Genomic DNA, 26,893 nt, shown 5'->3' with positions numbered 1-26,893 from the left:
AACGCCCACCAAATTAAGGTGTGGTAACCCGCTGGCAAGAAAAAATAATTACCTCAACGTCCTGAAGACGGGGGCTCCTACCTATAAGAGGCGGCTGATCCCGATGCCACCGGCCTCCTTAGGCGTAGCGTGATGTCGTACAACGAGAAACAAGGCCCTCACCATGAAGACGTCTTGGGCGTCGACGCCTACCGGCTGCTGCTGATGGTCGACGACCTGAACCTGGCCTACACTTTGGAGACGGTCGAGTACGGCACCCGCTGGCAGCGGTTTGTCGACTCGTTCAAACCGATGGACTTGGACGAGGTCGGCATTGACACTACAGGGATGACGCCGATGGAGAAGCTGGTGATCGCTACTGCCCGCCACCCGTTGGCGCGGAGATTGAAGTCTCGCCATTTGCAGATGATTGCCATTGGTGGGTCCATTGGTACCGGTTTGTTTGTTGGTCTGGGGTATGCGTTGTCTCAGGGTGGTCCCGGTGCCGTGTTAATTGGGTACGTCTTGGTGGGGTACTCGCTTTTGTGTGTGATCAATGCCTTGGGTGAGATGTCGGTGCAATTCCCCGTGCTGGGGCTGTTTAACCTGTACTTCTCTCGGTTTGTCGACCCTACGTGGGGTTTTGTTCTCGGTTTGTTATACGCGTGTTCGTGGCTCATCTCCTACCCTTCAGAACTCGTGGCGTGTGCCATGACCATTGGCTACTGGCGACCAGACGTCGACGGGGCCGTATGGGTCGCCGTGTTCTGGGTGGTCATTTGTCTGGTGAACATGTTTGGCGTTAAAGGGTACGGGGAAGTGGAATTCGTCCTTTCCTTCCTCAAGGTGATCGCCGTGATTGGGTTCTTGATTTGTGGTCTTTGTATCATTTGTGGTGTTGGTGACAAAGGCTACATTGGTGGCAAGTACTGGTCCAACCCCGGTTCATTTAACAACGGGTTTGACGGGGTGGCATCGGTGTTCATCTCCGCCGCCTTCTCTTTCGGTGGTATTGAACTTGTGGCTCTCGCCGCCGCCGAAACGGAAAACCCCCGCAAGTCGCTTCCCAGAGCCACTAAACAAGTGTTCTGGAGAATCACCATCTTCTACATTCTTACTGCCATCATCATCGGCTGTCTTGTTCCTTACACCAACGAAAAGCTCCTTGGTTCCGATGACCCTACCCAAAACACTGCCCTGTCTCCATTTGTCATTGCCATCCAAGAAGGTGGTATTAAGGGTCTTCCCTCGGTGATGAACGCCGTGGTGCTTCTCGCCATCATCTCGGTGGGTGTCTCCTCGGTGTACGGGTGTCTGAGAACGCTCGCTTCGTTAGCCGTCCAGGGTCTTATCCCTAGCTACTTTGGCTACATTGACCGTGCTGGTCGTCCCTTGGTGGCGATCATGTTCACCAACATGTTTGCCCTCTTGGGTTTCCTCGTCGATGCCGACGCTCAGCTGACGGTGTTCACCTGGTTCTTCTCTGTGTGTTCATTGTCGTCGTTCTTCACCTGGATGGCCATTTGCTACACCCACTTGCGGTGGAGATGGGCGTTGAAGGCTCAGGGCAGAGACACCGACGAAGTGATCTTCCGCTCGCCCATGGGTGTCTGGGGTGACTACCTGGGGATCGTGGTGTTGTTGTTTATCGTCGCCTGTGAGCTCTACATCTCCATCATCCCTTACGACGCCGAACAATTCTTCCAAAACTGCTTGTCGCTCCCCCTCATGATCGTCATGTACGTGTTGCACAAGACCTTCACCCGGCTGTGGAACATGCTCCACGTCAAGCTCAGCGATATCGACCTCGACACCGGTCGTCGTGAGGTCGATTTGGAAGTGCTCAAACAAGACATTGCCGACGAGCGGGCCGCTCGAAAACAGGCGCCATTCTATGTCAAGATCTACAAGATTTTCTGTTGATCAGTAAAATCTCTCTCCTCCTTTCTAAAATAGCTTTTAATTAATATCCTCGCGAAAATGTCTCGTAATTGCAAGTAGCGACGACCTGCCGTCACTTTCCGCTGCCACTTTTTGCCACTCGGACATCACATTTTTTTGAGGCGGGCTTTTGTCACCAGGCACATCACCGCCACATTTTACCCTAAATACCTTGGAGGTTCAAGCATCATAACCGTCTCAGATAAGCCGGGATTCCCTCTCCTCAAACAGGCGATGAATCTAAGGTACTGATCTATCAAACGCCGCCCATCTCTCCTTTTCTTCGTGATCCTTTGATTTCCACACCCTGCACGCTGCAGACACCGTGTGTAGTTGGTTGCCAACGTTTTTCGCCTTGTCTATTGTTCGGATGAATACTGGGCTCTGATCTACAGATCTCGCAGACACCTGTGAGCTCGGCTTAGGGTGCCGTACGTATTCCACGTAGGTTGCCCTTGCGTGCTACTTTAAGCGAAACTCTCTTTTGAAGACTGAACATGAGATAGACATTATTCTGATTACTGTCGCCAACCGAGTCGACAAGATATTGTATGAGACATTGTACGCCATACACGTCTCATATTTATACTTGAAAGTGATTTTTCAAATTTTTCAAAGGGGCTCGGCAGTGCATTTCCGGTTAGATTAGCGATGAGAGGTGAAATTTTTCTTGCCGTTAAATGTCACCCATGCGGACCATTTCAATTATGCCAAGGCTCCCACTATTTACAAGGAGTGTCGAATAATCAGATGGCCCTGGCTGACGCTGACGGGGGCAGTACATGGTGCCGGTGTCTGCAGTGGGCTCCTTAAGGCGACTGACACCTGAAAAAGCCGTGCTGTCGAGAGTAATTACACCAAAGAACAAGCTTTTAAACATAGAAAAGAAGAAGGCTTCCCGTAGGATTTGCTGTAATAGCCAATTAATGCTGGCTCTTGTCAATCATATGAAAATTTCGATCCTTCCAGTCACGTGAATGCTCACGTGATCGACTCACCGGTGCCAGTGACAAGTCTCACTGAAGAGTTGCGATTGTCGACGCCGTAATTGGTCCGTCGGAAGTCAACGGGAAATGACGTATAATAAAGCCCCGTATGCGTCACACTACACTTACCATAGTCAATTGGTTTTACGTAGCTCCATCTTGGCAAGTAGTTGTAGTCAATTGACCGATATTACGTCAAAGCTGTCAACGCTAAAAGTGGGCCAATTTCCCAATTGACAGGCCGCAGTACCCTGCAAACCTGAACCCTGCGGTAGGGTTCCAGGGGGACGTCGAAGCACGGGGTAGAGGCTTCGCTTGCGCATGAATGAATCGTTTATTGATATAATTGGATGGAGGCATTGGTGAAAACAGTTACTTGTTGGTAACGGCGTAGGCATCCTTGGGGTCGACCTTGGCGTTGGGCTTGGGCTTCTCCCCTTCGAAAAGGATGTTGTTCAACTTTCTCGACGCCTTGGGGTCGTCTTGCACCTGGTTGGAGTAATTCCAGGCCTCGGTGCCAGCACCGTACCGCTTAAGCAAGGCGTAGAAGAGACCAACGGTGACGAGGGTACCACCGGCGAGAACCAAGGTGGTGGGAGATTTAGCAGCGGGAGCAGGCATGATTGGCAGATGAATACAGGAGGTGTCTGAGCCAGGGCGATCGTCGACGCTTTTATACTGAGGGGGGGAGCCCCTCGGAGTATGAAGTTGCAGGGCTGCAAACATCAGCAATAATGATGGTAAAACCGACTAAAACCTCACCCCCACCATGGGAAACGGCTGAACAACGTTGTTTAAGGGTTCAATTGACCACAATAAGCGTCGCGTTTGTGGTTTTGTAAATGAATTGTGTTGCAATTGGCCGTTTACTTGACCTGACGGAACCACATGCGCTTGGTACCAGCATAAATGCCAGCAACTCAATCTAGGGTGATTTCCGCTGATGGTTTGAAACATTGGTCCCTCCTCATCATCATGAATCACTAAACATCGAAGCCACTTACTGGTACACTATCAATTCCAACGATTGAGCTAGAAATCGTCATTACCCCGCCATTTAGGCGCGACACGGTTGCTGTCGCGATCGGAAGCATCGGCTGGGCCCCCCACCACCACTGGTGGCTGTCAATTTTGACAACTATCCGTCACTTTGACTTGAGTAACGGTCACTCGGTTTTTCTCGGGGGTAATGTTGAGGGACGAGGCCACAAACCGTAGGTATACTTGGCGGTGAGATCATCAAACATTTAGGACAAACAAACACATAAAATTTGCAATAGGAGAATTAATGTATTGAATAAATATGAATCGTAAATTTCGTTAGGCACGTTCTTGGTGGTGGACAGTGTCGTCCAAGGTCTGGTTGTTGTATCGGCGGATGGGGGCCGTCTTGAAGTAGTGGCGCACCCCGACAAACAAGCCGGCGAACCCCACCGCGCCGATGGCGAGGGCGTTTCTCGGTTTCGAAAGGGTTTGGACAAGCATTGGAAGTTCTTTTCTTTTGTAAGTGGATAATGACCTTCCGAGACAAACCTGACCGCCCTTATATACTCCTTTCGTCTGCCAATTTATGACGCCATTTTTTGTCTTACACTTAATCGAATGACAGACTGTGCAAAAGTCACCCCATTTGGTGCGACTCGCACTGCGAAAATGCTGGAGTCACCCCACAAGGTGCGATTTTTTTCCTTAGGAAATGGCACCACTGGTCACGAGATTTCCCGCACGCGAACGAGGCGAATTTTTCTATTATTTTGCAGCCAAATGGGCTCATATAGGCATACTCCCCACTCTCGATGAAAAGACTGCAAAATTTCAGTAGCGACGCTGGTGAGTAGAGGTGGCGAGCACGGGGAGGAACTGGCCGATGATCAACATGGGGATGTCGAATATATCACGTTTCACCGTCCACACCAGACAGAACTCGATGTAGTCGTTCTGTTCAAGCCCCTTCATGGCATCGCCAGTTAAGTTTGACGGCACTTCGTCGTCGCCAGCAGTGTTTTTGATGAGTTTAAGCTTAGTCATAATACTCGAGTGTAAATTGCCGACGGCAATCAGCTTAAACAACTTGAAGTAGTTGATGATCAGCTCATCGTCGTACATGAGCTCCATAATGAATGTGCGTTTGCCCAAGATCTCGGCAATGTCAAACCCGAGAAGCGAGAGGAGGTCGTCGGTGATGCTAACAATCTCACCCGTGCGTCGCCACATCACGGTGGGAGACAGGTTGAGCTGGCCAAGCTTTTCGTAGTCTATGAGCGATCTCTGGAACGTCATCTCTAAGAACTGGAGATCATAGGGTTTCAATAAGTTTTTATGAGCACTGATGAATGTAGGCCGGTACAGGGCGATGAGCTTGAGGATAACAAGCAAATTGTGGCGTTTTTGGTGGCGCTGTTCCGGCAGAAGGTGAGGGCCCAGAAACCGCTTTTTAAGGAAATAAGTGAGGGCATGGTACAGTTGCGGGTAGTCGTAGTTCATCGTGTTGTGGGCATAGATGTCGTTGACCGTCTGGTACAATTGGTGAGTGGCTAACGGCAGCGTATAGGGCACTGGCGGGAGCAGTTCCGGCACCTGGCCCAAGTTGTGGTTTAAATTAGTCAGCAGCGATTCCAACGAGTGGACGGCCAGTCGATCAGGCTGCGATGAGAACCCTAACGAGATGAACGGCCTCAGTTCTTTTATACCTGAAGCAAACTCAAGGGGCATATCCTGAGGGTACTCCAGCGGCAGAGTCGGTTTCAGCTGGAGCAATATGTCACCAAGCATGAGATACTCCTGGTTCAAATAATTCAGCAGAAACGGTCGCAGAGGCGTACTCCTACGGCTGGGGACGTCCATGGGGTCGCCATCGACTTCGAGCGGCGGTTCCCCCGATAGTAGCCGCAGCATCACGTCCTTAGTGGTGTCCAACATGCTGTTAGGAGGCGCCGTCACCGGGTTTATCGGCAATTCGGCGACGAGGGCGTCGGGGACGGGGACGGGAGGGGTGGGTGTCACCACGACCAGCCCGGCGAAAAACGGTGCCTGCGGCGACGCGTCGCCGTTGTCGGAGCCTCCCAGGCGTAGCTGTTCCGGCAGCGAGTTGGTATGGAGGTATTTGGCCCGTTTGCGGATGACGTCGTGGCATTGGTGGCCGATGTTGCGTTTGACACAGTTCTTGCACGGGCGCTCGTTGGAGCACTGGAGGTGTTTTCGGTGGCAGAAAACACAGGCCCGCGACGCCGGTTTGCGTTCCTTCTTCTCCTGGGCGGATAGCTTTCTCGTCATTGGCCGGTAGACGGTGTGGGGTCGATGGTGGTGGTGGAGTCTGGGGAATCGCTCCCGGCGAAAAACGGAAATGCTTTAGTGGGGGAAGGAAACGCCGCGCGCGGGCACGACCCGGGGCTGCTCGCGACTGCCACTGTCCCGGTCGCACCTCCCGGCCACCCTCGGACAGACTCACACGACACGCGCCAAGAATGAAGTATGGTCAATTTTATTAGCGTAGTAATATTTACTTTGATCCATAGCTTTCGTATTCTTCATGAAATTATTGGTTATACCATTGCCCCCTCAGGTAACTCGTCAATTGATTATTTGGGCTTTCGAATAGGTACCCGATTCTGCCCGATCACCAATATCATCAACATATTCTACGCCAGTGTCCCCATCAAACCCTCGATGTCCACTATGGTGGTACTAGTCCATATTTAAGTTTAACTCCATTTGCACTCATATATAAACCACCATTCCCAGATTGCATACACCCATGGTCCCTTTGAACCGAAATCTCCTTCAGTAAGCACAAATGCTACCATTACTTAGCTTTTTGCAAGCATAACCAAAAACCTGTCCAGTCACGAATAAACTCTATCGTGTAAGACATTGTTGAAAGTTGCAGATTAAGTGAGCTTGAATAGACTTGGGTTCACTGAGACACTGTGATCGGCTGTAGTTGCAGTTCCTGCCAGTCTTAGTGAAATGAATTGCAATCGTTGTATTGAAAATCTCGGAATAATCAGGCTTTGAGGACGAGTTACCCCATCCAAGAGAAACAAATGCTAATATGCATAGATTGATTCTTTGGGGCTAAGACTTTTGAACACTTGGTAGGATAGATTTTCTGGTGTGTAGTTTTCTATCAAACATCACCTCTTGTCACTACACCGTTGTCATCGTGTTTGGTTGTGTATCTTGTCGTGGATCTAATAGCACACTAATATATACATGTCATTACTTACAACGCCGGTTGGGCCCCGGGGATGGGGTTGCCGTTGGCGTCAACCAACCCTTGCTGCATCATCATCAACTGTTCGTTACCGGCAGATTCAAACTGCAAACCCACACCTAATCTCGTCGACGCCTTGATCTGGTCGATTTCACCCGAGAACAAGATCGACACCGTCGGCAACACTCTCTTTTCCAAGAACGCCGCCACCTTACCGGTGGAGTCAAGTTGACCACGGAACACCGACTGGCGGTACTCGTACTTGGCACCAATGGTGGTTTGGCCTTCAACGACGGGTTCAAAGCCGATGGGGGTACCCATCATCGGGTCGGTGATAGGCTTCACCGAAGCGGCGATTTGCGTTTCGACACCAGCTTCGACCTTATCGGTGACCTTTCTCCAGAACGACGCCACCACCGAGCCTTGGGCTTGGATTTGCGCGGTGGCAATCCAGTTACCGGCGTTGTAACGGGCGACGTACGACACCGCCGAGTCAGGGGGGGCGGGGCCAGCTTGCTTCGAGTACATCGCTTCCAAACCGATGGCCAACTTGGGGGACACCGATTGCAACAACGACGCCACGGCGACACCGGAGAAGCCGCCGGTCAAGAACGAGGGGTTAAGGGTCTTCAAGTTGATGGAGAAGTCGTTGGCTTGGTAGTCTTGTTCCAATTGCACCATCAGCGGCTGGCCGCGGGCGATTTGAAGGGTCACCTTCAGGATGTTGGCCTTGTCCCAGCCGTAGTTGATTCTACCCGAGAACGACAAGTCGTTGTCGATGTTACCCTGGACGAAGTAGTCGTCGGTGGCGTACAACGCCAGGAAGGCGTAAGGGGGCAACACTTGCGACCCGATCGACAAGGTGTGCGAGGTTTGGAAGGCAGGTTGCATCGAGAACGCCTTGTTGAGGTCGGCTCTCAACCCGGTGAAGAAGTATTGGTTAAGGAACACGTCTCTCAGCACTTCCTTGGTCAAGTTTTCGATGGTGCCGGGGTTAATGAGCCCCAACAGTTGGCGGTGTTCGGCCAAGGTGGTGTAGACGTCGTTCAAGTACGAGAACACCGGGTTCAGCGACCAGATCCCGTTTTGCTTGGGGGGATCAGGCGTGACCTGGGGCAAGGTGGGGATCGCCATCTTGGTGATGTCGGCAATGGGCACTTGCGGTTGTTGGGACATGGTGATGGGTGAAAAATTTTAGTGCGAAATCGTCGTTGGTGAGCCTGGCCGAGACGGTGGTATTTGTCAGTAATAGGCGGAATTTTGTGTAGCCATTTGAGGAAAATCGATGGTTTGAAAGAAAGAGAGAAAAGTAGTCATTTGGAGATGATTTTGACTGAAACAATGGTGTAATTTTGGTGTTTAGCTGGTGGCGTAGAATATGGAGCTCTATGATTCGCGAATGGAGGGGCGGGAGCCCTGGACCAGTCACACTGACACCTAAACGAGGGATCAAGAATTCTGTGGATTCAGATTTTTTTGAGAGGGGTGTGGGGTTAATTAGTTTTGCAATTTAGAGTTTGAGATAGTAGCTTCGTCTCTCGATTTGATAGTGATTGGGATTATAATTTGGCCACGTAGGCCGTTGAGTCACGTACTTATATATGCGTACCTGAAACATCAACACAAGTAACATCAGGATATTCTCAGGTGGTTGAATGAAAGTCATTTACCCGCCATAGAATCCAACATATTCAGTCATCTCCATTGACCTTCTTCGGCATATGGTTTGGGAGAAGCATCAATTTACCTACGTAAACAATTGGTAATAAAACAGGTACCAAAAGTCTACGGTACGCTAACGATCTCATTCTTTTCAATGTCTCATCTCCTATTGAGCATTGGCGTTAGTTTAATTCCATCAATGTTCAAGGGACTACTCAAGCCATGTTTTATGATGAGTATGCAAGTCCACTTAACCTCAACCTGACTCCAATAAGTATACTGGATGAGTGCAATGATGCAATTGCATTGATAAACTTTCTGTTCGTCCCCAATTTTAGGAATCTTACGATATTGATCTCATTGATTTCTCTACTTCACACACCACGGTTGTGCGACACCATCAGTTCTACTCCTGCTCAGTTTCACACCATTGTTGACTACCCCTTACCCCTTTTCAATTGAACTCTCCTATTTAACTCCTCATCGTCAGATTTGTCCACTGCTTCCCATTTCGTCTCGAGGTGCTTCGCGGTCCGCTGCATGCCGCACCAGTGTTGCCCGATAGCCTCTATTGCGTCTTAAAGGAAACCTCGCACACACACCCTTGACCATCAATTAACACCATTGCACCATGCCCGTCCCCATAGTCAATGGCACCCTGAGTTTCACGGTGTACGCTGGCACCGAGGAACTCAAAGACAAAGCCGTGCAATTCTACACCGAAGTTATTGGCCTTACTCCGTTAAATAAGGGCAACGATACCACCTTTGTCACCTCCAAGGGACTCACGGTGAGAGTCCAGGTCGACGCTAATCGTGGGTTAACTCAATCGCAAATCGAAGAAAAGCGCCAGACTTTCCAAAAGGCTCTCCACGTCCACGACTGGCGGCTGATGGAACTGCTGGTGGCGCTTGAAGTGGAACTGATACTGAAAGTGCTCCAACGCCTCCACCAAGCCAATATCTCTCCCGTGCAACAAAGTCCTAACGATTTGTACCCTAATGAAGTCTACCTTTTAGATCCTGTGGGCACGTTGGTGGGCGCGACGGCGCTGACCAACCCGATCTCCTTGGTGTACCCTATGGAGAAACAACCGGCTAGTTGCAGCCAGTCGATGAAGCCACTGGCACTGGAAGCCAGTCTGCGGTCGGTAGCGACGCTGACGCCGAAAAGTAGCCACAACATCGCCGTGATGACCTCGGGTGGTGATGCCCCGGGGATGAACGCGTTTGTGCGGGCAGTGGTGCGTTCGGCGATCTACAAGGGGCTGAAGCCGTTTGTCATCTGTGAAGGTTATGAAGGGTTAGTTAAAGGTGGACCTAAATACATCAAGCCGATGCTGTGGTCTGATGTCCGTGGATACTTGACCATTGGCGGTACCATTATCGGTACTGCGCGTAATAAAGAGTTCCGTGAACGGGCTGGTCGGCTTGCCGGTTGTAAGAACTTGATTGACGCCGGTATTGATGCCCTTATCGTCTGTGGTGGTGACGGGTCGTTGACCGGGGCCGATACTTTCCGCGCTGAATGGCCGCTGTTGATCGAAGAGCTTTACCAAAAGAAACAAATCACTCAAGAACAATACGATAAGCACAAGCACTTGAACATTTGTGGGGCCGTGGGGTCGATTGATAATGACATGGCGTTGACTGACGCTACCATTGGTGCCTACTCCTCCCTCGACCGGATCGTCCAGGCCATCGACTACATCGACGCCACCGCCAACTCTCACTCGCGGGCGTTTGTGATTGAAGTCATGGGTCGCCACTGTGGTTGGTTGGCGTTGATGGCGGGTCTTGCCACCCTGGCCGACTACATTTTGATCCCAGAAAAGCCGTCGCTGCTGAGAGAATGGCAGGACCAAATGTGCGATATCGTCGGTGGCCACCGTCAACGTGGTAAGCGGAAGACCATTGTCATCGTAGCCGAAGGTGCCATTGCCAACGACCTTACTCCTATCACTTCAGAACAAGTTAAAGATGTGTTGGTTAACCGTCTTGGCCTCGACACTAGAGTAACCACCTTAGGGCACGTGCAAAGAGGTGGTTCTGCCGTCGCCTTTGACCGTATCTTGGCGACATTACAAGGGGTGGAAGCCGTCAACACCGTCATTGAGCTGACTCCGGACACTCCGTCGCCGATGATTGCCGTTCGCGAGAACCAAATCATCCGCCAGCCGTTAATGGAAGCGGTGAAAATTACCCATCAAGTGGCCGATGCTATGGACAACAAGGACTTTGCCACCGCCATGAGTTTGCGTGACTCTGAATTCACCGAACAGCTCAACAACTTCATCACCACCAACACTGCCGACCACTTGAAGCCGGCATTGCCTGAAAGCAAGCGCAAGCGCATTGCCATCATTAACGTCGGTGCTCCCGCTGGTGGTATGAATGCTGCCACCTATGCCATGGCTACCTACTGTATGCAACGAGGCCACACCCCTTACGCTATCCATAACGGTTGGGGTGGTTTGGCTCGTCACGAGCTGGTTCGCCTGATCAAATGGTTGGATATTGACGGGTGGATTCTGCAAGGGGGTTCGCAAATCGGTACTAACCGTCAAACCCCCGCCGAAACCGATATTGGTATGATTGCCTATTACTTCGAAAAGTACCAGTTTGATGGACTCATTCTCGTTGGTGGTTTTGAGGCGTACACCTCGTTGGAACAACTTGAAGAGCTGCGGTCGATGTACCCTGCTTTCCGTATCCCTATGGTGTTGATTCCCGCCACCATCTCCAACAACGTCCCGGGTACCGAATACTCGTTGGGGGCCGACACTTGTCTCAACTCGGTGATGGAATACTGTGACATCATCAAGCAATCGGCATCGGCAACCCGCGACCGCGCGTTCATTTGTGAAGTTCAAGGTGGTAACTCCGGTTACATTGCTACTTTCGCTCAATTGATCAGTGGTGCTCAAGCCCTGTACGTGCCCGAAGAAGGCATTGATTTGCGCCAGCTTGAAATGGACATCTCCAGTTTGCGAGAGCTGTTTGCCCTTGACAACAGCAAGACCCGCCTGGGTAAGCTTCTCATCAAGAGTTCTAACGCATCCAAGGTGTTGACCACTGAGGTTCTCACCGAAATCATGATCCAAGAATCGAACAACGCCTTTGACTGTAAGGCAGCAGTGCCTGGTCACGTCCAACAAGGTGGCACCCCCACTCCCATTGACCGGACTAGAGCTTCGCGGTTTGCCATTCGCGCGGTTCAATTCATTGAAGAACAAGCGGAAAACATTCTGCCTTACCGGGAAACGTTGGATATCCCTGTTGACGATGAAGTGGTGATGAACACTGCCGCCGTGTTGGGGGTGAAGAAGCTGAAGCTTCAATTCCTACTGGTGAGATTCTTGTGGGAATACGAGACGCAACGGTCAAAGAGAATGCCCCGTAAGATCCACTGGGCCAAGACAAGAGAGATTGCTGACCAACTTGTGGGGAGAACTAAGCTCACTGTGAAATCTTAGATTTAGGTTTAAGCGGTTGGTAGCTAGGATTATCTGCTATTTGATTGCTATAGCTGGTAGTCATACTGTTATCTATGTTTATTATTTAACGAATTCATGCCATTTATCATCATCTGCTTGTATCAAATTGAAAGCATTAATTGTTTCAACTACCTGAAATTGATTTATGATTATCAAATAGCTGCTTGAATAACACAGCACCCATAATGGCAGCGGTCCAAGATCAGTTGACAATGATTTACGATTGTTGATACATCTTTTAAGCTTATGAGTTTGATCACAGCAACGTTTAGTGCTACCTTGATCACGTTGATTTTCATGTTATCGCAATGTTTTCCGATTCATTGGTGTTTTTAAAAAAGGGATACTCGGTTTTTGAAACGTTTGCATTCATCAGACGTCTCTATCACTGCAAATGCAACTTTGAACCACAGACTGTCACACTGGAACCCCTCTTCATTTTAAAGCGCCATGGTAATCCGGTATGGTGTAATGGCTATCACGGTTCGCTTTCACCGAGCAAATCAGGGTTCGATTCCCTGTACCGGAGTTCTCTTTTTGCCAATCTGATGAATTGATCATACTGTGGTGATCGTGTTTATTATCGTGGTATAATCTTATAAGGGTCTAACGCGGTGGTCACATTTTTCCGGTACCGGTCCCTCCACCGGGTCTAACTCTACCGTACCCACGGGCCAGTAGTCCGGCAGATTGCGGTAGTAGCGTAACCACCCTCCCAATTTATCGTCTACTTCGTTAGCATCTAATCCTCGCAAGTCATGAGTGTATTCTTGAGGCCGATCAAGGCACCCAGTCACCAACACGCGGGAACAGTCTCGGCCGGCAAGCTTCAGGTAGGAGCCTTTGCCTGTGTACAAGTCCCGCCGGCGAGTCACGTCAAACACCGTTCCGTTTACCAGTAAGTATACTCTGGGGCGGTGGACACCGTTGTATTCTTGAAGCTCAGCCATCGACATATGGCGCGGTCCCCATACTGCCTCTTTCGCCACGTCCACCCAGTAATTGGGATCGATCTTATGGCCCTGGTACCCCCACGTGCCACTAGAAGTGAACCACCATGAGAGAAAAGCGTTTAATAGGAGCAAACCCCCAATGATCCGGAGTCCGTCCAACGGGTTCATCCGCGCGATGATGAGGTAAACAAAGCGACGATGAGATCAATAGAGTTGATCTGGTCACAAGAAGTGAAAAACCAAGTCATCCAATATTTATGTGAAAGATCAAGATAAAGTAAAACATTTCTAAATGAATAATAATAATAATAGTGATTTGTCTATAATTTTTATATAGTGGTTTATGAATGAGGGGGGGTCGCTTTGCCAGAAAGCGTAGGGTGTAAAGAGCCGTTGACTTCCTCCACCACCAACTGAGGAGGTCGCTGGTCTGAATCAACGTCTGTATGAATTTCGTGTACACTGCCATTTGCCATAGACTTCTTGGCGTTAACACTCACTGGGGTTGGGGAAGCAATCTTCAGCTTGTGTGGGGGTTGTTTGCGGGGCCACTTAGTCGCTATATCAATGTGGCTCGCAGGGTACCACCACTCAAGCCACATTAAGATGAAAATGTCCACCACCACGCAGAGGACAAATAATTTACCCGCAAGCACACCAAAGTTGTAGAACTTGGAAATGCGGATCCACTGCGATTGATTGAGCTTACTGAGGTCAAGCAGATCGTACACTTTCTCGGTACGATAAGCAATGTTATCCCAGGCGTACATCGTCGCCACTTCATCGTGGAATTTCAGCGTATCGATGTCGCCATTACTGATACGATCAATCAGCTCGAGCGCTGCCTCAACGAGATCATCCTCTTCCGGACGAGCAAATCGGGTCATATGACTGGGGAGAACCTCAGGAATACCGCCCACATTAGTGGTAACCACAAATAAGTTACACAGTGCCGCTTCAACAATGACGGTACCAAACGCTTCTGTCAACGAGGGATGGAGATATATGTGGCCTCTAATCATCACATCCCTCACCTGGTCATGACGAACTGCTCCCAAAAGCGTCACTCGCTCCTGGAGCTCGTGGCGTTCCCGCATCTGCTCCAAGTCCAAAAACTTCGGTCCATCGCCAGCAATGAGAAAGTCGACCTCGGGCTTGGCGGCACAGATGCGGGGGATGATGGCGGTGAGTAAGTCAGCCCCTTTATTTGGGTATAATCGTGAGATCACGACAATCACGATTCGTTCCATCAGTTTAATCTGAGGTGAGGGGCGGAAATCTTCCAGAATCACGGCATTAGGGATCACCAGTACCTTATTCGGGTCGAGCCGTGCTCGAAGTACCGTATTCTCCTTACACGTATGAGACACACAGATCACGGCACCAACATCATTGAGGGTAAATTTCACAAGTTTATTACCCAAAATCAGCCCGATATTAGCAAAGCCAAATAACAGATGGTCGGTAAACACCGTTTTCATCCCCATCGTTCGACCGTGTAATATCGCTTCGTGGCCCAAGGCCAGAAACGTACCGTGGGCATGAATGATCTCGATCTCCTCTCGAATGAAAATATTGCGTAATATAGGGAATGCCAGGAACACGGTGGGGAAACACGCCAGGCGGTCAATCACCATAAACGGAATGTAGTACACTTTGAGGCCATTGGTCAAATATCGGACCCCTTGGCGGTTGCCATAGTCGTGGGTGACCACGACGACACTGTGGCCCATATCGATCAACTTTTGCAGGAGATCGTACACGTGGAACTCGACTCCCCCTGGCTGCGGGTAGAAGAAGTCCGTCACCATCGCTATATTGTACCCCATGGTGGCAACCTAGCGATGGGATGATATCGTCGCTGTTAAAGTAAACACGGTGGGGAGAGAGGCTCCGAGATGGCTGTGGGTGAGACCCGCTTAGGTAAGGACAAAGTAATCACCCCTATCCCAACTACGTCAATAATTTTCACTACTGAAAAATTGAATTGCCTCACTTGTAACGGTTGGCGTCTTCAAAGAAGTTGATTTTGTTTTTAATTTATATTTCATTTCTTGGGGTTAGCATTGATGCTAAGGTTCCCCGCTGTAGTATCAATCTACCGTTTGTTTCGCGTTCAACTCGCGCGACCTGGAAAAAAAAAAAATCCGAGCTCACGTCTTTCACTCGAAATCCATATAATGCTGGAGCTGAAGCGACGGGGCAGCGCCGATGACGACGAGCGCCTGGTAAAACGGGAACGGGTTGCCCTAGAGGAGCTCAGTGAGGACGGCCCGCTCACTCAGGACGACGTCATCTACTTTAAGAAGCAGGCGATATGGCGCCAAATGCGCCATTATCGGGGAGAAGCCAAGCGGCTAGAAAGCGAGTTGGCGCGGGCGCAGCAGGCTTTAGATAAGCTTAGGGACCAGGTGGGCGAGTTGGACCTGTGGCGGATGCAGAACCTGGAGGTGAAACCTGAAATTAGCGCCGCCATCGCGGAAGTGAAGCAGTTGGCCGACACCAACGCCGACTTGCGGGCCAAGATCGCTGCATTGGAAGCGCTGGTGGCGCAGTACGAGGGCAAACTGCTTAGAAACGACCTGACAGCGCTTAAGCGGGTGTTTGGCGGTGCTACCACCAGTGATGACTCGAAGCTGGACGCCACTCAGGCATCGGCTGATGGCACTGCTGGTGCTGGCGCTGAGGCCACTGCCACTGGTGGTGATGCTACTGCTACCGCTGAGGCCGCTGCCGCTAACGGAGCTCTTACTGATGAAGTGGAGCGTTTACAACTGGAACTCGAACAAACCAAAGCTGAAGCTGAGGTGGTGAAGACTCAACTTGCTAAAAACCAAACTGAACTTAGCCAGCTGAGCCAGCGGGTAACGGAACTTGAACTGAAACTCGCTCTGCTTGGAGAATCTGACGTCAAAGAACTGGCATGGTTCCAGGCGTTAGCTCTGGAGAATGAATCCCTTAAAAAGCTGATTGCCACTTTGGAAACTCAACATCAACAAACACAGGCCAAATTGGACAAATTGGACGCGTTACCCGCTGACCCTAACTACCAAGCAGTGGTGGATGAGCTTGCCTCAGTGAAGCAACAACTTGAGAAGACTGAAACTGACCTTGTGCGAATAAGAACGGCGCGTGACGACTTGGTGGCGAAGAACGCCATTCTCAAAAGCGAAACGGCATCGGGGCTGCTGTTTGCTGAGCTCGTGGCGTTGAATAAGTCGCTTAGTGCCCGAGTGAGCGAAAAGGCGGCAGCGGTGGCGGCCGGTACCGACGACGCGCTGCTTGCGCTGCTTCTGGAAGAACAACTCCGACAGAAAGTCACCCAACTCATCGGCGAGCTTCAGGAGGTGGAATCGGCATTTAATGACACCCGTAAATTGGCGCTTGCTAAAGTCGAGGCTCAAGCAAGCCATGACGCCACCATCAAGAAGCTCACAGTGGAAAAGACTAAAGCTGATCAAAAATACTTCGGGCTGATGAGATTGAAAGATCAGATCCAACAGGAGAACAAGCTACTCAAGGCGCAGGTGGCCAAGCTGCAGGACGGGCTTCGCCAATCGCAAGAGGTGGAACGGGCGCTTCAGGATAAGATGGCGGCCCTTGAACGCCAGGTGAAGGAGTTCAAACAGGTGAAGCTGGCGGCGATGGCGGAAAACGTCAAGCTCAGCGAGCAAGTGGCGCGTCTCCTGAAGTTGAAGGACCAATTCACCGACGATATCGCCAAGGCCCGTGCTGCTTCTGAAGCGGAACTGATGAAGCTTCGCCTGGTCCTGCTGGAGTTACAGCTGGAACAACAGCTGGTGGCGAAGCTCGAGCTGAAACTTAAGCATACCGAACAATTATTGCGCAAATATAAACTGGCCAACCCGTCGTTGGTGGTGGAAGATGAACAGGAGATCGAAGGGTTGCGGAGCATGGCCAAGTGCCTGGTGTGTCTGAAAAACTGGAAGGACACCGCCATCAGTGTCTGCGGCCACGTCTTTTGCCACGACTGTACCAGCGAACGGCTCGCTGCTCGCTTGCGGCGGTGCCCGACGTGCAACAAAGGGTTCTCCGCCAATGACTTGTTGCTGATCCACTTGTAATATATGTATTATAGCACTATATAGCAAAAACAACACACTCTGTTGGAGAGAAGACCGAGAAGTAAAGGTATTTCACATTACAGTGACTTGAAGGGGTAGAGAAATTGAGCCGTGCTTCGATTATTGATTTCATTTAACAGATTCATGCTACTTCACTTTTCAATTTTACAGATTATACGAAATTTTGTTCAGGTTGAGGAGGTCGCCAAAATTACAGATTTTCCCAGATTTTTCAATTTTCCAATCCTCACTCGATGTTCGTTTGAGGAGATTTCATAAACGCATCAGTGTTCCCCCACAAACCCAGCCACCCGTCGTCAAGCATCGTCAAGCATGGCCAGGCATTGCCCACATTGACATTGTTATCTAAGCTTCGCATGCGTGTGATTGCGATCTCGTTTGTCAACCCCATGACTCACAGATTATAGCTGGTGTTTGCCCGTTAATAACTTGACGACCATGGTTTCAAGAGATCACGTCTGGATGACACCAAACTCTTAAAGGCTCGGCTTTCTACTACAGGTGATTCTAAACTTACTCAAAAGCCCGGGGGCTACAGGTTTTTGGCTTGTGTCTTGGGCCAGGCCTTGTCTTGCGCCATCGCGTTAGCCCTCGCACCGATGCAGGTTGCCCCCCTCGATAAACGACTACAACGCGTTATGTTTCCAGGCTCCAACTTTGACCAAGTTGACGATTAATGGGAAGCTCAGAAATGCTATTGGGAGTGACGGGTTAGTGGTGGCAAGGTCATCTTTACGGAGCAACTTGGTGGCGGTTGGATGGACACCTGTGACTATATGCCGGTGGTCGCATTGCGTTCTGCACGCTGTGTTAGGAGCGCTTCGATCGGCTTCCACCGGATCGGATGACCCTGGTCACACCTACCACTCTCCCTAAACCCCCTGTTGTGCTTTCAGACCCCCATCGTTGTACCATGGCTACGCCAACTTAAGGCCGCCGAAATGAGCCACAAAGGGTTCATAATCGACTAAATATACCCCGTGTCGGTTTCCGAGGCCCGTTGCCGGGGGCGCTGGCCACTTTTGACCCAGGGATTTTCTCCCCTCGGCTTGCTTTTGCTTTCTCACTCGATTGAGGCAGTTTATGAGTGCGTCGAGTCTCCAGAGCAGCTGAAACACCTCGACCATGTGAAACCGGGCTGTTGCTGTCCCGTTCAAACACCTGGTGATGAAGATAGCTCCCCCGCTAGCATCTTTTAGACGGGAGCCATCCCCTTTCTTCACTGTTTTTATCGTGGCAGCTCCCCCCAAGTCATGTGCAGGAAAGCCAGCTGTCTTCTCAAGTATCCAGATAAAAATTTTTCCCGCAACTAGAGGACAACCCTGCGCCTTGGTTAGGGGGCAACCACCGCAAACGACGGCTGCGGAGCCAATTACTAAGCGTTTTGTCGGGGTCCAGCGCATGACCCCTTTTTGCCGTTATTTGTTTTACCACCTACTTTTCTCCCGTTTCTCTCGCGTCTAGTGTATCATGTCTGTGTGGTTCTCTTGTCATCGATGGTGGCGACTCTCTCTGAGTGGCTGGTACGCTGTGTGCCGGCCGCGAGCATTAAGCTTATATAAACACCCGCCCGCACGGGTTTTTTTCGCAATCTATTTTTCGAGCCCCCGGGTCTATATACAGGAGGAAGCACGCGCTCCCGTGACTTATTACCACCAACCTTCCATCCCCCCCATCTTTCGTACAAACCATCCTGTGGGGCATGTCTGAAGTGGAGGCCAATACCCCAGTACAAACCCCGACGGCAGAACCGATGAAGGACCCGGTGCACGACCTCGAGGGGAGCTCGCCCAGTGCGGCGCCCGTGCTCGAAGAGCCGGCAAAGCCGCTATCGCCGCCAAATCCGCTGCCACTGCCAAGGCGCCACCTTGACAGCGAACCCGACGAAGAGGCGCCGCCGGCGAAACGGGCGAAAAACGCGTCCAAATTCGACTACCCGGACCCGGCGCTGCTTATTGGCCCCGACGGCAAGCCGTTACCTCCGCAAGAAGTGTTTGGCGAACCGGCGCCGGCCCCGCCCGCCGAGCCCGACATGGACAACTTGCCGGAAAACCCCATGCCAAAACACCAACAGAAGTTTGCCCTTAATACCATCAAGGCGATCAAACGGCTCCGCGACGCCGCCCCGTTCTTGCACCCGGTGGACATCGTCAAGCTCAACATCCCTTACTACTACAACTACATCCCGCGGCCGATGGACTTGCTGACAATCGAAAAGAAGATCGTCAGCGACGCCTACTCCAACGAGCAAGAATTGGTCGACGACTTTGACCTCATGGTGACCAACTGTAAGCGGTTTAACGGCGAGCTGTCGCTGATCTCGCGGATGGCGTTGAACATCCAGGCGCTGTTTGAAAAACACATACTCAACTTCCCCCCTAGAGACGCCGTCGAGGACGTGGTGGTGCTGCACAAGCGCAAGCTGATGGCCGACCTGGAAGAGTTCCAGCGCGAAGCCCGCGAGCTGGTCGCCGCCCACCGTCCCAAGCGCACCATCGTGCCGCCGAAGCCGAAGGAGTTGCCTTACGATGTTCGTCCCCGCAAAAAGAAGTTCGCCGCCGAGTTACGCTTCTGCCTGCAGACGGTGAAGGAGCTCATGAGCAAGAAGCACTACCACATCAACTTCCCGTTCTTGGCGCCGGTGGACACCGTCGCCCTTAATATCCCCCACTACTTCGACGTGGTAAAGCAACCGATGGACTTGGGCACCATCTCGTCAAACTTGGCCAACAACCAGTACGAAAACGGCGACGAATTCGAGCGCGATGTGCGGCTCGTGTTTGCCAACTGCTACGCATTCAACCCTGAAGGCACTGACGTCCATGCCATGGGGAAGAAGTTGGAGGCGGTGTTTGACAAAAAATGGGCGCAAAGACCGGTGCCGGAGCCGACGCCGCCGGCGCTGGACTTTGAGCTGGATTACGACATTGATGACGAAGAGTTTGAGACCCGGGCGGAACAGATGCTTGCCGAAGTGCCGGCGATTCAGTTGTTAGAAAACCAATTGAAGCGGATGAAGCTGGACTTGGACAAGTTGAAGGAGCAACACCTTAAGCAGTTACGCGAGGAGTTCCAGGCTAAGCGGGCCTCGCGTAAGGGCAAGAAGGGGAAGAAGTTGAAGCAACGGGTCAACGGCGAGGTCGCCGAGGTCAACGCTGGCCCCGTGGTGACGTACGAGATGAAGAAACAGGTTCTGGAAATGGTACCCAACTTGCTGGAAAAGAAGGCCCAGGCAGTCTTGAAGATCATCCGTGACGACTTTGAAATTGGCAATGACGACGAAATCGAGCTCGACATGGACCAGTTGGAGGACCGTACCGTACTCAAGCTTCACAACTACTTGTTCGGGCAGAAGGCTGCCGCCCGCATGCTGGGGCTGCTGAAACGCAAGCAACAGAAGGCCGGAGGGCTCAGTGCCGACGACGAGTTGGACCACTTGCGCAACCAATTGGCGCTTTTTGACGGCGAGCTGGCGCTGGCAGCAACTAATGGCTTGATGACCATTGGACACGAATCGCTGGACGACGACGACTTGAGTTCGGAGTCGCTGGAGGAGGAATAAGGGTCACCTTGTAGATACGAAAAGGTTTGTATAATTATGGCGATAATGAGAAACGACTGGGACTTGCCGTAGAGCTAAAACTAGTGAAGTCGAGTATTTTACTTGGTGTATTTGGGGTGATCGTCCATCGGTGTTTAATAAGAGATTGGAAGGAGTATGGTTTTGTTTAGATTGAGTGTTTTGCTGAAATATCAAATATGATAGACTAATTGTTTTATCGTGCAGTGTAGGATCATCATTTCGTATATAATTAAAGATTCGTGACGTTGACCACATGTAATGCTAAACGGTTTCACCAGCAGCTTTGGTAAAATTGATGAGGCCTGGGTACTCTTTCGGAAGCTCTCTCTAGATGATGATGGTAGGCATCTAATTGGTAACCTTTTGGATAAGATAGCCCAATACAAGAGCGATGCACGCCACCACGGTGATGCTGATGGTGGTCTCGTCGTTGGTTTTCTTCTCCAGCACCACCAGGGTGCGAGGAGGAGGAGGCGGCAACGATGTGTCTTCAATCTCTTTGATGTCGTCGCCATCAATAACTGTCTTTTCTGGCGGCAGCAGCGTGGTCAGGGGAAACTCTTCTGGGGCACTGCGGCTCATCACGGGGGAGATCTCGCCCGAGGTGTGTCGTATGGCTCCGTTGGCCAGGAACAGCTGACGTAAGGGGCTGGGTTGGTTGAAGAACTCGGTGAGGTCATGGGTTATGGGGATATTATTCGCCTGAGGCGACGGCAGCTGTTCGCGATCGGATTTGAAGTCGCCATTAACAAACTGGAACAGGTCCATGGTACCGAACTGGCTGTGGCCGTTAGACTGGATTTCTTTCAGCAGGAGCAGGTCCACCAGGTCGTTAGCGAGTCGCACCGATGGGGCGGGGATCTTTTGTGCTTGGACAAGCATGTTTAGCCGGAGCACTTCTGCTTCTAGTTCCTTGATGCGACCCCCAAGCATGTCTGCCTGTTGCCGCAGCTCTGCCTCCTGGGCCTGGCACCGTTGTTCGAGGTGGTCAGCGTGGAGTTTTTCCCGGGCCAACTCTGCTTCCATGCGATCAATTGTCTTTTGTAGCTGGCGGTCGAGGTACTGGGTGTTGAGGTTATTAAGCTTGGTGTGGTACTCGGCCAAGAAGTCGTAGAGACTTCGGAGGGTATTATTCTGCTGCTTGATCCTGGTGAGATCGGCGACTAAAGTGTTGACAATCAGTTCAAACGTCAGCAGATTGGTGATGGCCAGGTTATTGTAGATACCGGCGTTAGACTCGGAAAAGAGACCAAGGAGGTCGTCTTCGATCGCAGGATTAATATCACCAAAAAGACCGATATCGAGCGAAGTATCGGTATCATCCTGAGGTGTTTGCTCGTGTTCCATCACCCTCTTATAGATGTCTTCAATGAAACTCAAATGCTTATACTGGGGCAGATTAAGGTTCAGAGTAGTGTTGAACAACGTCAGGTGATAGTCGTTTCGAACCACATTAATGTTATCGACCCGTAAAGCGATCTGCTTATGCGTCAGCTCCAGTTGGACATTAAACCCGAGGCACACATGGTCGCCAATCTTTATCTCGACAGGGTCCAGCCCGAGACGGAAGTCGTTCAAGTAAGTACCGTTAGACAGGCCCAAATCCTGCAACATGAGCTTCCCCAGCTGGGGATCGATGAATATCTGGGCATGATTGCGGGAAAGCACCCTCAGGTCAAAGTAGCCGTTGGTGACGTCAGGCTTGTGGCGAGTGCCCGTGGGCCGGCCGAGTTTGGTGGTCTCGGGGAACATCGCCACCGGCAAGTGTTTTTTGGCGAAGGTATCGTTGATGGGGGCGAGGGTGACGTAGTACTGGACGTGGTTGCGCTTTTGCGGCGCCAGCAGCATCGGTTTCGGGTGGGGCATTGACACCACCTGGGACGTCAGGTTCAGCCGCAGCCGGCCGTGGGAACGCCCGGGCACCTCCAACAGGATGGGGATGTCGGCGACACTCATGGGGCGATGGAGGGGTGGGTGGGGTGAAAAGACGCGCGGGATCGGTAGTGGTTAATGACAACCCGAGAACCTGTGCGAGTGGTTGTTGACTGGGACAAGAAGGAGATATAGATAATAGGTAAGGAAAATTGTGGAATTTTCTATTGATGAGTATGAGCAGATGGTTTGGCTCTGATGTTCAGGGATAGCAAGGGCTAGACATTGCTAAAACTGTGTTCACTAAATGTTATAGTTGTGGGTGAGCCCACTGGAGTCGCGAAATTATTAATGCGAGTGCTAACCCCACAAGCGAGACAAAACAAACGCCGATCTACGACTGCGTTGAAGGGGGCGAAGTCACAACAAAATGCATGTTAAATATAGTAAAGCATCTACGAGGGGTTGTGGCAAAGGCAACACTCCATAAAAATGGTGGAGAGGCCGGGTAGTATAAAAGGGTAGTGTCGCGACCAGCTCAGGGCGACGAACACATAGTCCATTCACGGGTGATTCCCATGAAAGGTTTAAGCTCTAAGTTTTAACCACTACACAGAGTAAGGCAATTTATGGCTGTCAACTATCAGTCAATGTAAAGAAACAGTTCACGGACATTATGGTGCGACACGACCCACGCGGTTGTAGATAGATCGCCGCATATCCCTTGGGTAGTCAACTCACCCGTTGCCAGGGTGTAGCCCCATTTTTGCCTTCCTAGCGTGTTAGCGAATGTTTTTTTTTTGTTACTGCGACGACTGCGGCTGGGATGTTTTTCTTTTCCATGAGAGCACTATCGCGCGTCCCTCTCTATATATGGCTTTGGACTATACCCAGTGTTGTGCCGATATCGAGCGGGCGGTGGGCATCCTCAATCGTACTCAGGCGCGGGTCGCCGAGGCGACAAAGGGAGTCGACACCATCCTGCGGATTGTCCACACCAATCGAGTGTTTGGGTTGGTGGCAGAGGCCGATCTTCGGCACGCCCACCGTCGCGCCCATTCTGCCAAGGCCCGCTTGTACCCAGTGGCCACCTCCGTCGCTGCTCGTATCGCTTACTTAGAACGCAAACGGGACCAGTTGGAACGCCGCAACCATCTCCGAAGGCTATTTGATGGCGATGACGTTCTATTTACTAAGCTTTACCGGATCGACCGCTTGCTAGATAAACGCGACCAGTTGCAGCGCGAGGTCGAAGCCCGGTCTCGTGATGAATGAGGTGCAGTTTGGGATGTGGGTGTGCGTTGAACGATTGCTTCAAAAGCGCCAAACTAGGACTGGTATCGTTGTCTTTTGGGGGAGCCACTATGTGGTGAAATTACCGTTAAAAGGGTGTTGATCACCTTTTAGTAGCCTAGCATTTTAATCTAAAAAAATTCGTCTAATAGAGTCAAATTCGCCCCTAAAACATCACAATGCGGGTGTTTTTTTTTTTTTTTTCTGTGGTGGGTATGCGTGTGTGCAGGCACGCGGGTAAAGCTTGGCCTTTATCAGTCAGTCACATAGTCACCGCAAGCCAGCTTTCCACACCTCCTTCGCTTTGGGCCTAGTCTATTGGTGTTATTCTGCCGGTTCTGTTTTAACCAAAAATAATGCAATTTAAGACGTTATTGACCGTGGCGTTGGCCACGATGGTATACGCCAAAAACGTCCTCGACATCGACCAGATCTTGTCGCAACCGTGGAATCCTACCAGCATCATTCCCACCGACTTCTTCAAGGAAACTATCAACAACTTGTTGAGTGCGGAGAACCACCCACAAGTTTCATCGGACGATTTGAACCAGGCCGTGGGCACTCAGCTGTTTGACGTCGATGGCACCAAGTATCTCGAAATCTTTGAAATCAAAGACGAGTACCCGCAAATTCTCGAAAAATTAAACCAACATCGTGATGACAATGACAAGATCACCGGTGAGCAGTTGGACAACGTCATCAACGTGTACTTGTTGAAGTTGGAGCTGGAGGCTAAGTCGCACAACTTGTACCACAAGCTCGTCCAACTCTCAGGCGATCAACAAGTGGTGAGCTTAGAGTCATTTAAAGAGGCACTTCAAGCGGAAGCGGCGCAGTTCCAACCGTTATTGGACGCCATCAACCGTTACACTAACGATAAACGCGAAGCGAAGAATGTCATCAGCTTAGCCGACTACAAGTTTGAATTACCTGAACAATCAAATGAAAAGCGTGAGAATGAAGCTGAAGAACATAGCTTAAAGACTTTGATGGCCGCTAAGTACTTGGATAAGAGGGGACAAGCCAGCCACAAGAACCGTTTACAACATTTGAAGCTCGCCAAGTACAACGACAAACGTGAAGCGAAAAACATTTTCGACTTGGCTCAACTCCAAGCTGATCTTGACAACAACAACCACGAAAAGCGTGAAGCCAAGAACGTGTACAATTTGGCCCAACTTCAAGCTGGTATCGATGACGAAACTAATAACGATAAGCGCGAAGCTAAAAACGTTTACAACTTGGCCCAGCTCCAAGCTGGCCTTGACGATGAAGTCAAGGATAAGCGTGAACCCAAGAATGTCCTCAACTTGGCTCAACTTCAAGCCGATATCGACAACGACAATAACCACGAAAAGCGTGAGGCTAAGAACGTCTACAACTTAGCCCAACTCCAAGCTGGCGTTGACGATGAAACCAACGATAAGCGTGAAGCTAAGAACGTCTACAATTTGGCCCAACTTCAGGATGCCGTCAACGAAGAAAACGGTAAGAGAGAACCCAAAAACATCATTGACCTTTCCGCGGTGTTGACTGATCTCGACAAGCCTGGTAAGCGTGATGCTAAGAACGTATTCAACTTTGCTGAGTTGGCCAAGCTTGAAACCAAGCCGGGGAAGCGTGAATACACTTTGGCTGATGTGTCGGCCATCATTGACCTCATCAACCAAAGACAACAAGTATTGAGCCAATCTCTGGGTCCGGTGTTGCAAGAAGTGTTGCCACAAATGAGAGACATCTCCATCTTCACCAGAATGATCCGTGACAACGCTGGTATTGAAGCGATGACGGAATCGCGTGACCAGGCGTTGTTGATCCTTGCGCCGCTGGATGAAGCCATTGCTAAGTTACTGCAAAAGCCGTGGGAATTCCCCACCCCGGTCGTCGGAGACAAGTCTGACGCCATTGCTGCTGAAAACTTGGACTCGTTCTTGAAGGGGCACATCGTCGAAGAGTTCTTGTCGTCGTTGTCGACTGAAGGCGTCGACGCCTGGTTGATGAACGGTAAGCCCTTGACCATCACCAAGCAAGCTGACGGCAAGGTCTTGGTCAACTACGAGGACAGACATGTGGCGGTGCGCGACCTTAAGCAAGAGGCGAACGGGTACGTGCTCGTCCTCGACGAATGTCTTGTTCAGCCTTAAGCCAACAAGAGAACGTGACTTTCTTCTGGCCTGGGGCCCATTTTTCTTGAATTTATTGGGAGTTAAATTATATATGTGAAATTGGAAATTGGCAACAAATGGCAGAGGGGGTCAACCCTTATGATCTCGTCATGTCTTATTCGTAGTTGTAAATGTGTCCTGATGAGGCGAATCGGGGTCTGCCGCGTTCCTGAGTTCAAAGCCCACTTCGTGCTTAACACCTATAGCCGAGAGCAGCTTAATGCACACCCCCGTACTCATTGTGTATTGTTACGGTGTGGGTATCTCCTGAAAGCCAACAATTAGCTAGTAAGCGGCATTTTATCGTCGAAGGACGGGGAAAATTGGACGACAAATTTTATCAGACAGACACAATATCTTTATCACGACTCCTTGCATTATCCGTTAAGAAAAACCACAAAAGCAACTACAATAACAAACGAAAGGCGTTGATGGCGCCAAGGCGATTATGGTTAGGGGTGAGGTGACAGTTGACATAAGCTTAAAATTTCCCCACTTCAGGCTTCCCGAGGAAAATATGTGTGAGATAGCAATTTAAGACATAGCCGTACCAAAATCAATAATAAAGACTACTCAACAATTGTTTTGTTAATTGTAAATGAAGCTACAGTTTCAATCACAGACCTAATTTATATTTAAAAGCA

At 50.6% G+C, this 26,893-nt stretch overlaps 12 protein-coding genes across 12 annotated transcripts; 6 read left to right on the top strand and 6 right to left on the bottom strand. All coding sequences in view use genetic code 12, as the record gives it.

The window, feature by feature from the left end:
* Positions 1–132: 132 nt before the first annotated feature.
* Positions 133–1,902, top strand: GAP4 (Gap4p; the record flags this gene model as incomplete). The annotated part of the gene is made up of 1 exon (XM_034159237.1): positions 133–1,902. One exon carries the CDS (start codon positions 133–135, stop codon positions 1,900–1,902), a length of 1,770 nt encoding a protein of 589 aa, XP_034014287.1.
* Positions 1,903–3,278: 1,376 nt separating this feature from the next.
* On the bottom strand, positions 3,279–3,632 carry DIURU_000933 (uncharacterized protein; the record flags this gene model as incomplete). The annotated part of the gene is made up of 1 exon (XM_034159236.1): positions 3,279–3,632. The coding sequence occupies one exon, from the start codon at positions 3,630–3,632 to the stop codon at positions 3,279–3,281; it is 354 nt and encodes a 117-aa protein (XP_034014286.1).
* Positions 3,633–4,721: 1,089 nt separating this feature from the next.
* On the bottom strand, positions 4,722–6,179 carry ZCF23 (Zcf23p; the record flags this gene model as incomplete). Its single annotated transcript, XM_034159235.1, has 1 exon — positions 4,722–6,179. One exon carries the CDS (start codon positions 6,177–6,179, stop codon positions 4,722–4,724), a length of 1,458 nt encoding a protein of 485 aa, XP_034014285.1.
* Positions 6,180–7,128: 949 nt separating this feature from the next.
* TOM40 (Tom40p) lies at positions 7,129–8,295 on the bottom strand (the record flags this gene model as incomplete). The annotated part of the gene is made up of 1 exon (XM_034159234.1): positions 7,129–8,295. The coding sequence occupies one exon, from the start codon at positions 8,293–8,295 to the stop codon at positions 7,129–7,131; it is 1,167 nt and encodes a 388-aa protein (XP_034014284.1).
* Positions 8,296–9,412: 1,117 nt separating this feature from the next.
* Positions 9,413–12,256, top strand: PFK2 (6-phosphofructokinase subunit beta; the record flags this gene model as incomplete). The annotated part of the gene is made up of 1 exon (XM_034159233.1): positions 9,413–12,256. The coding sequence occupies one exon, from the start codon at positions 9,413–9,415 to the stop codon at positions 12,254–12,256; it is 2,844 nt and encodes a 947-aa protein (XP_034014283.1).
* A 617-nt stretch (positions 12,257–12,873) lies between these two features.
* Positions 12,874–13,398, bottom strand: DIURU_000929 (uncharacterized protein; the record flags this gene model as incomplete). Its single annotated transcript, XM_034159231.1, has 1 exon — positions 12,874–13,398. The coding sequence occupies one exon, from the start codon at positions 13,396–13,398 to the stop codon at positions 12,874–12,876; it is 525 nt and encodes a 174-aa protein (XP_034014282.1).
* Positions 13,399–13,571: 173 nt separating this feature from the next.
* On the bottom strand, positions 13,572–15,059 carry SPT14 (phosphatidylinositol N-acetylglucosaminyltransferase; the record flags this gene model as incomplete). The annotated part of the gene is made up of 1 exon (XM_034159230.1): positions 13,572–15,059. One exon carries the CDS (start codon positions 15,057–15,059, stop codon positions 13,572–13,574), a length of 1,488 nt encoding a protein of 495 aa, XP_034014281.1.
* Positions 15,060–15,410: 351 nt separating this feature from the next.
* BRE1 (E3 ubiquitin-protein ligase) lies at positions 15,411–17,315 on the top strand (the record flags this gene model as incomplete). The annotated part of the gene is made up of 1 exon (XM_034159229.1): positions 15,411–17,315. The coding sequence occupies one exon, from the start codon at positions 15,411–15,413 to the stop codon at positions 17,313–17,315; it is 1,905 nt and encodes a 634-aa protein (XP_034014280.1).
* A 1,723-nt stretch (positions 17,316–19,038) lies between these two features.
* BDF1 (chromatin-binding protein) lies at positions 19,039–20,898 on the top strand (the record flags this gene model as incomplete). Its single annotated transcript, XM_034159228.1, has 1 exon — positions 19,039–20,898. One exon carries the CDS (start codon positions 19,039–19,041, stop codon positions 20,896–20,898), a length of 1,860 nt encoding a protein of 619 aa, XP_034014279.1.
* Positions 20,899–21,267: 369 nt separating this feature from the next.
* On the bottom strand, positions 21,268–22,785 carry DIURU_000925 (uncharacterized protein; the record flags this gene model as incomplete). Its single annotated transcript, XM_034159227.1, has 1 exon — positions 21,268–22,785. The coding sequence occupies one exon, from the start codon at positions 22,783–22,785 to the stop codon at positions 21,268–21,270; it is 1,518 nt and encodes a 505-aa protein (XP_034014278.1).
* An 879-nt stretch (positions 22,786–23,664) lies between these two features.
* Positions 23,665–24,066, top strand: DIURU_000924 (uncharacterized protein; the record flags this gene model as incomplete). Its single annotated transcript, XM_034159226.1, has 1 exon — positions 23,665–24,066. The coding sequence occupies one exon, from the start codon at positions 23,665–23,667 to the stop codon at positions 24,064–24,066; it is 402 nt and encodes a 133-aa protein (XP_034014277.1).
* A 374-nt stretch (positions 24,067–24,440) lies between these two features.
* On the top strand, positions 24,441–26,228 carry DIURU_000923 (uncharacterized protein; the record flags this gene model as incomplete). Its single annotated transcript, XM_034159225.1, has 1 exon — positions 24,441–26,228. The coding sequence occupies one exon, from the start codon at positions 24,441–24,443 to the stop codon at positions 26,226–26,228; it is 1,788 nt and encodes a 595-aa protein (XP_034014276.1).
* Positions 26,229–26,893: the final 665 nt, after the last annotated feature.

The sequence above is a fragment of the Diutina rugosa genome (assembly GCF_008704595.1).
Source record: "Diutina rugosa strain CBS 613 chromosome Unknown scaffold48_size103108, whole genome shotgun sequence".
Classification (NCBI taxonomy): Eukaryota; Fungi; Ascomycota; class Pichiomycetes; order Serinales; family Debaryomycetaceae; genus Diutina; species Diutina rugosa.
This window is presented reverse-complemented; position numbering and strand designations above follow the sequence as displayed.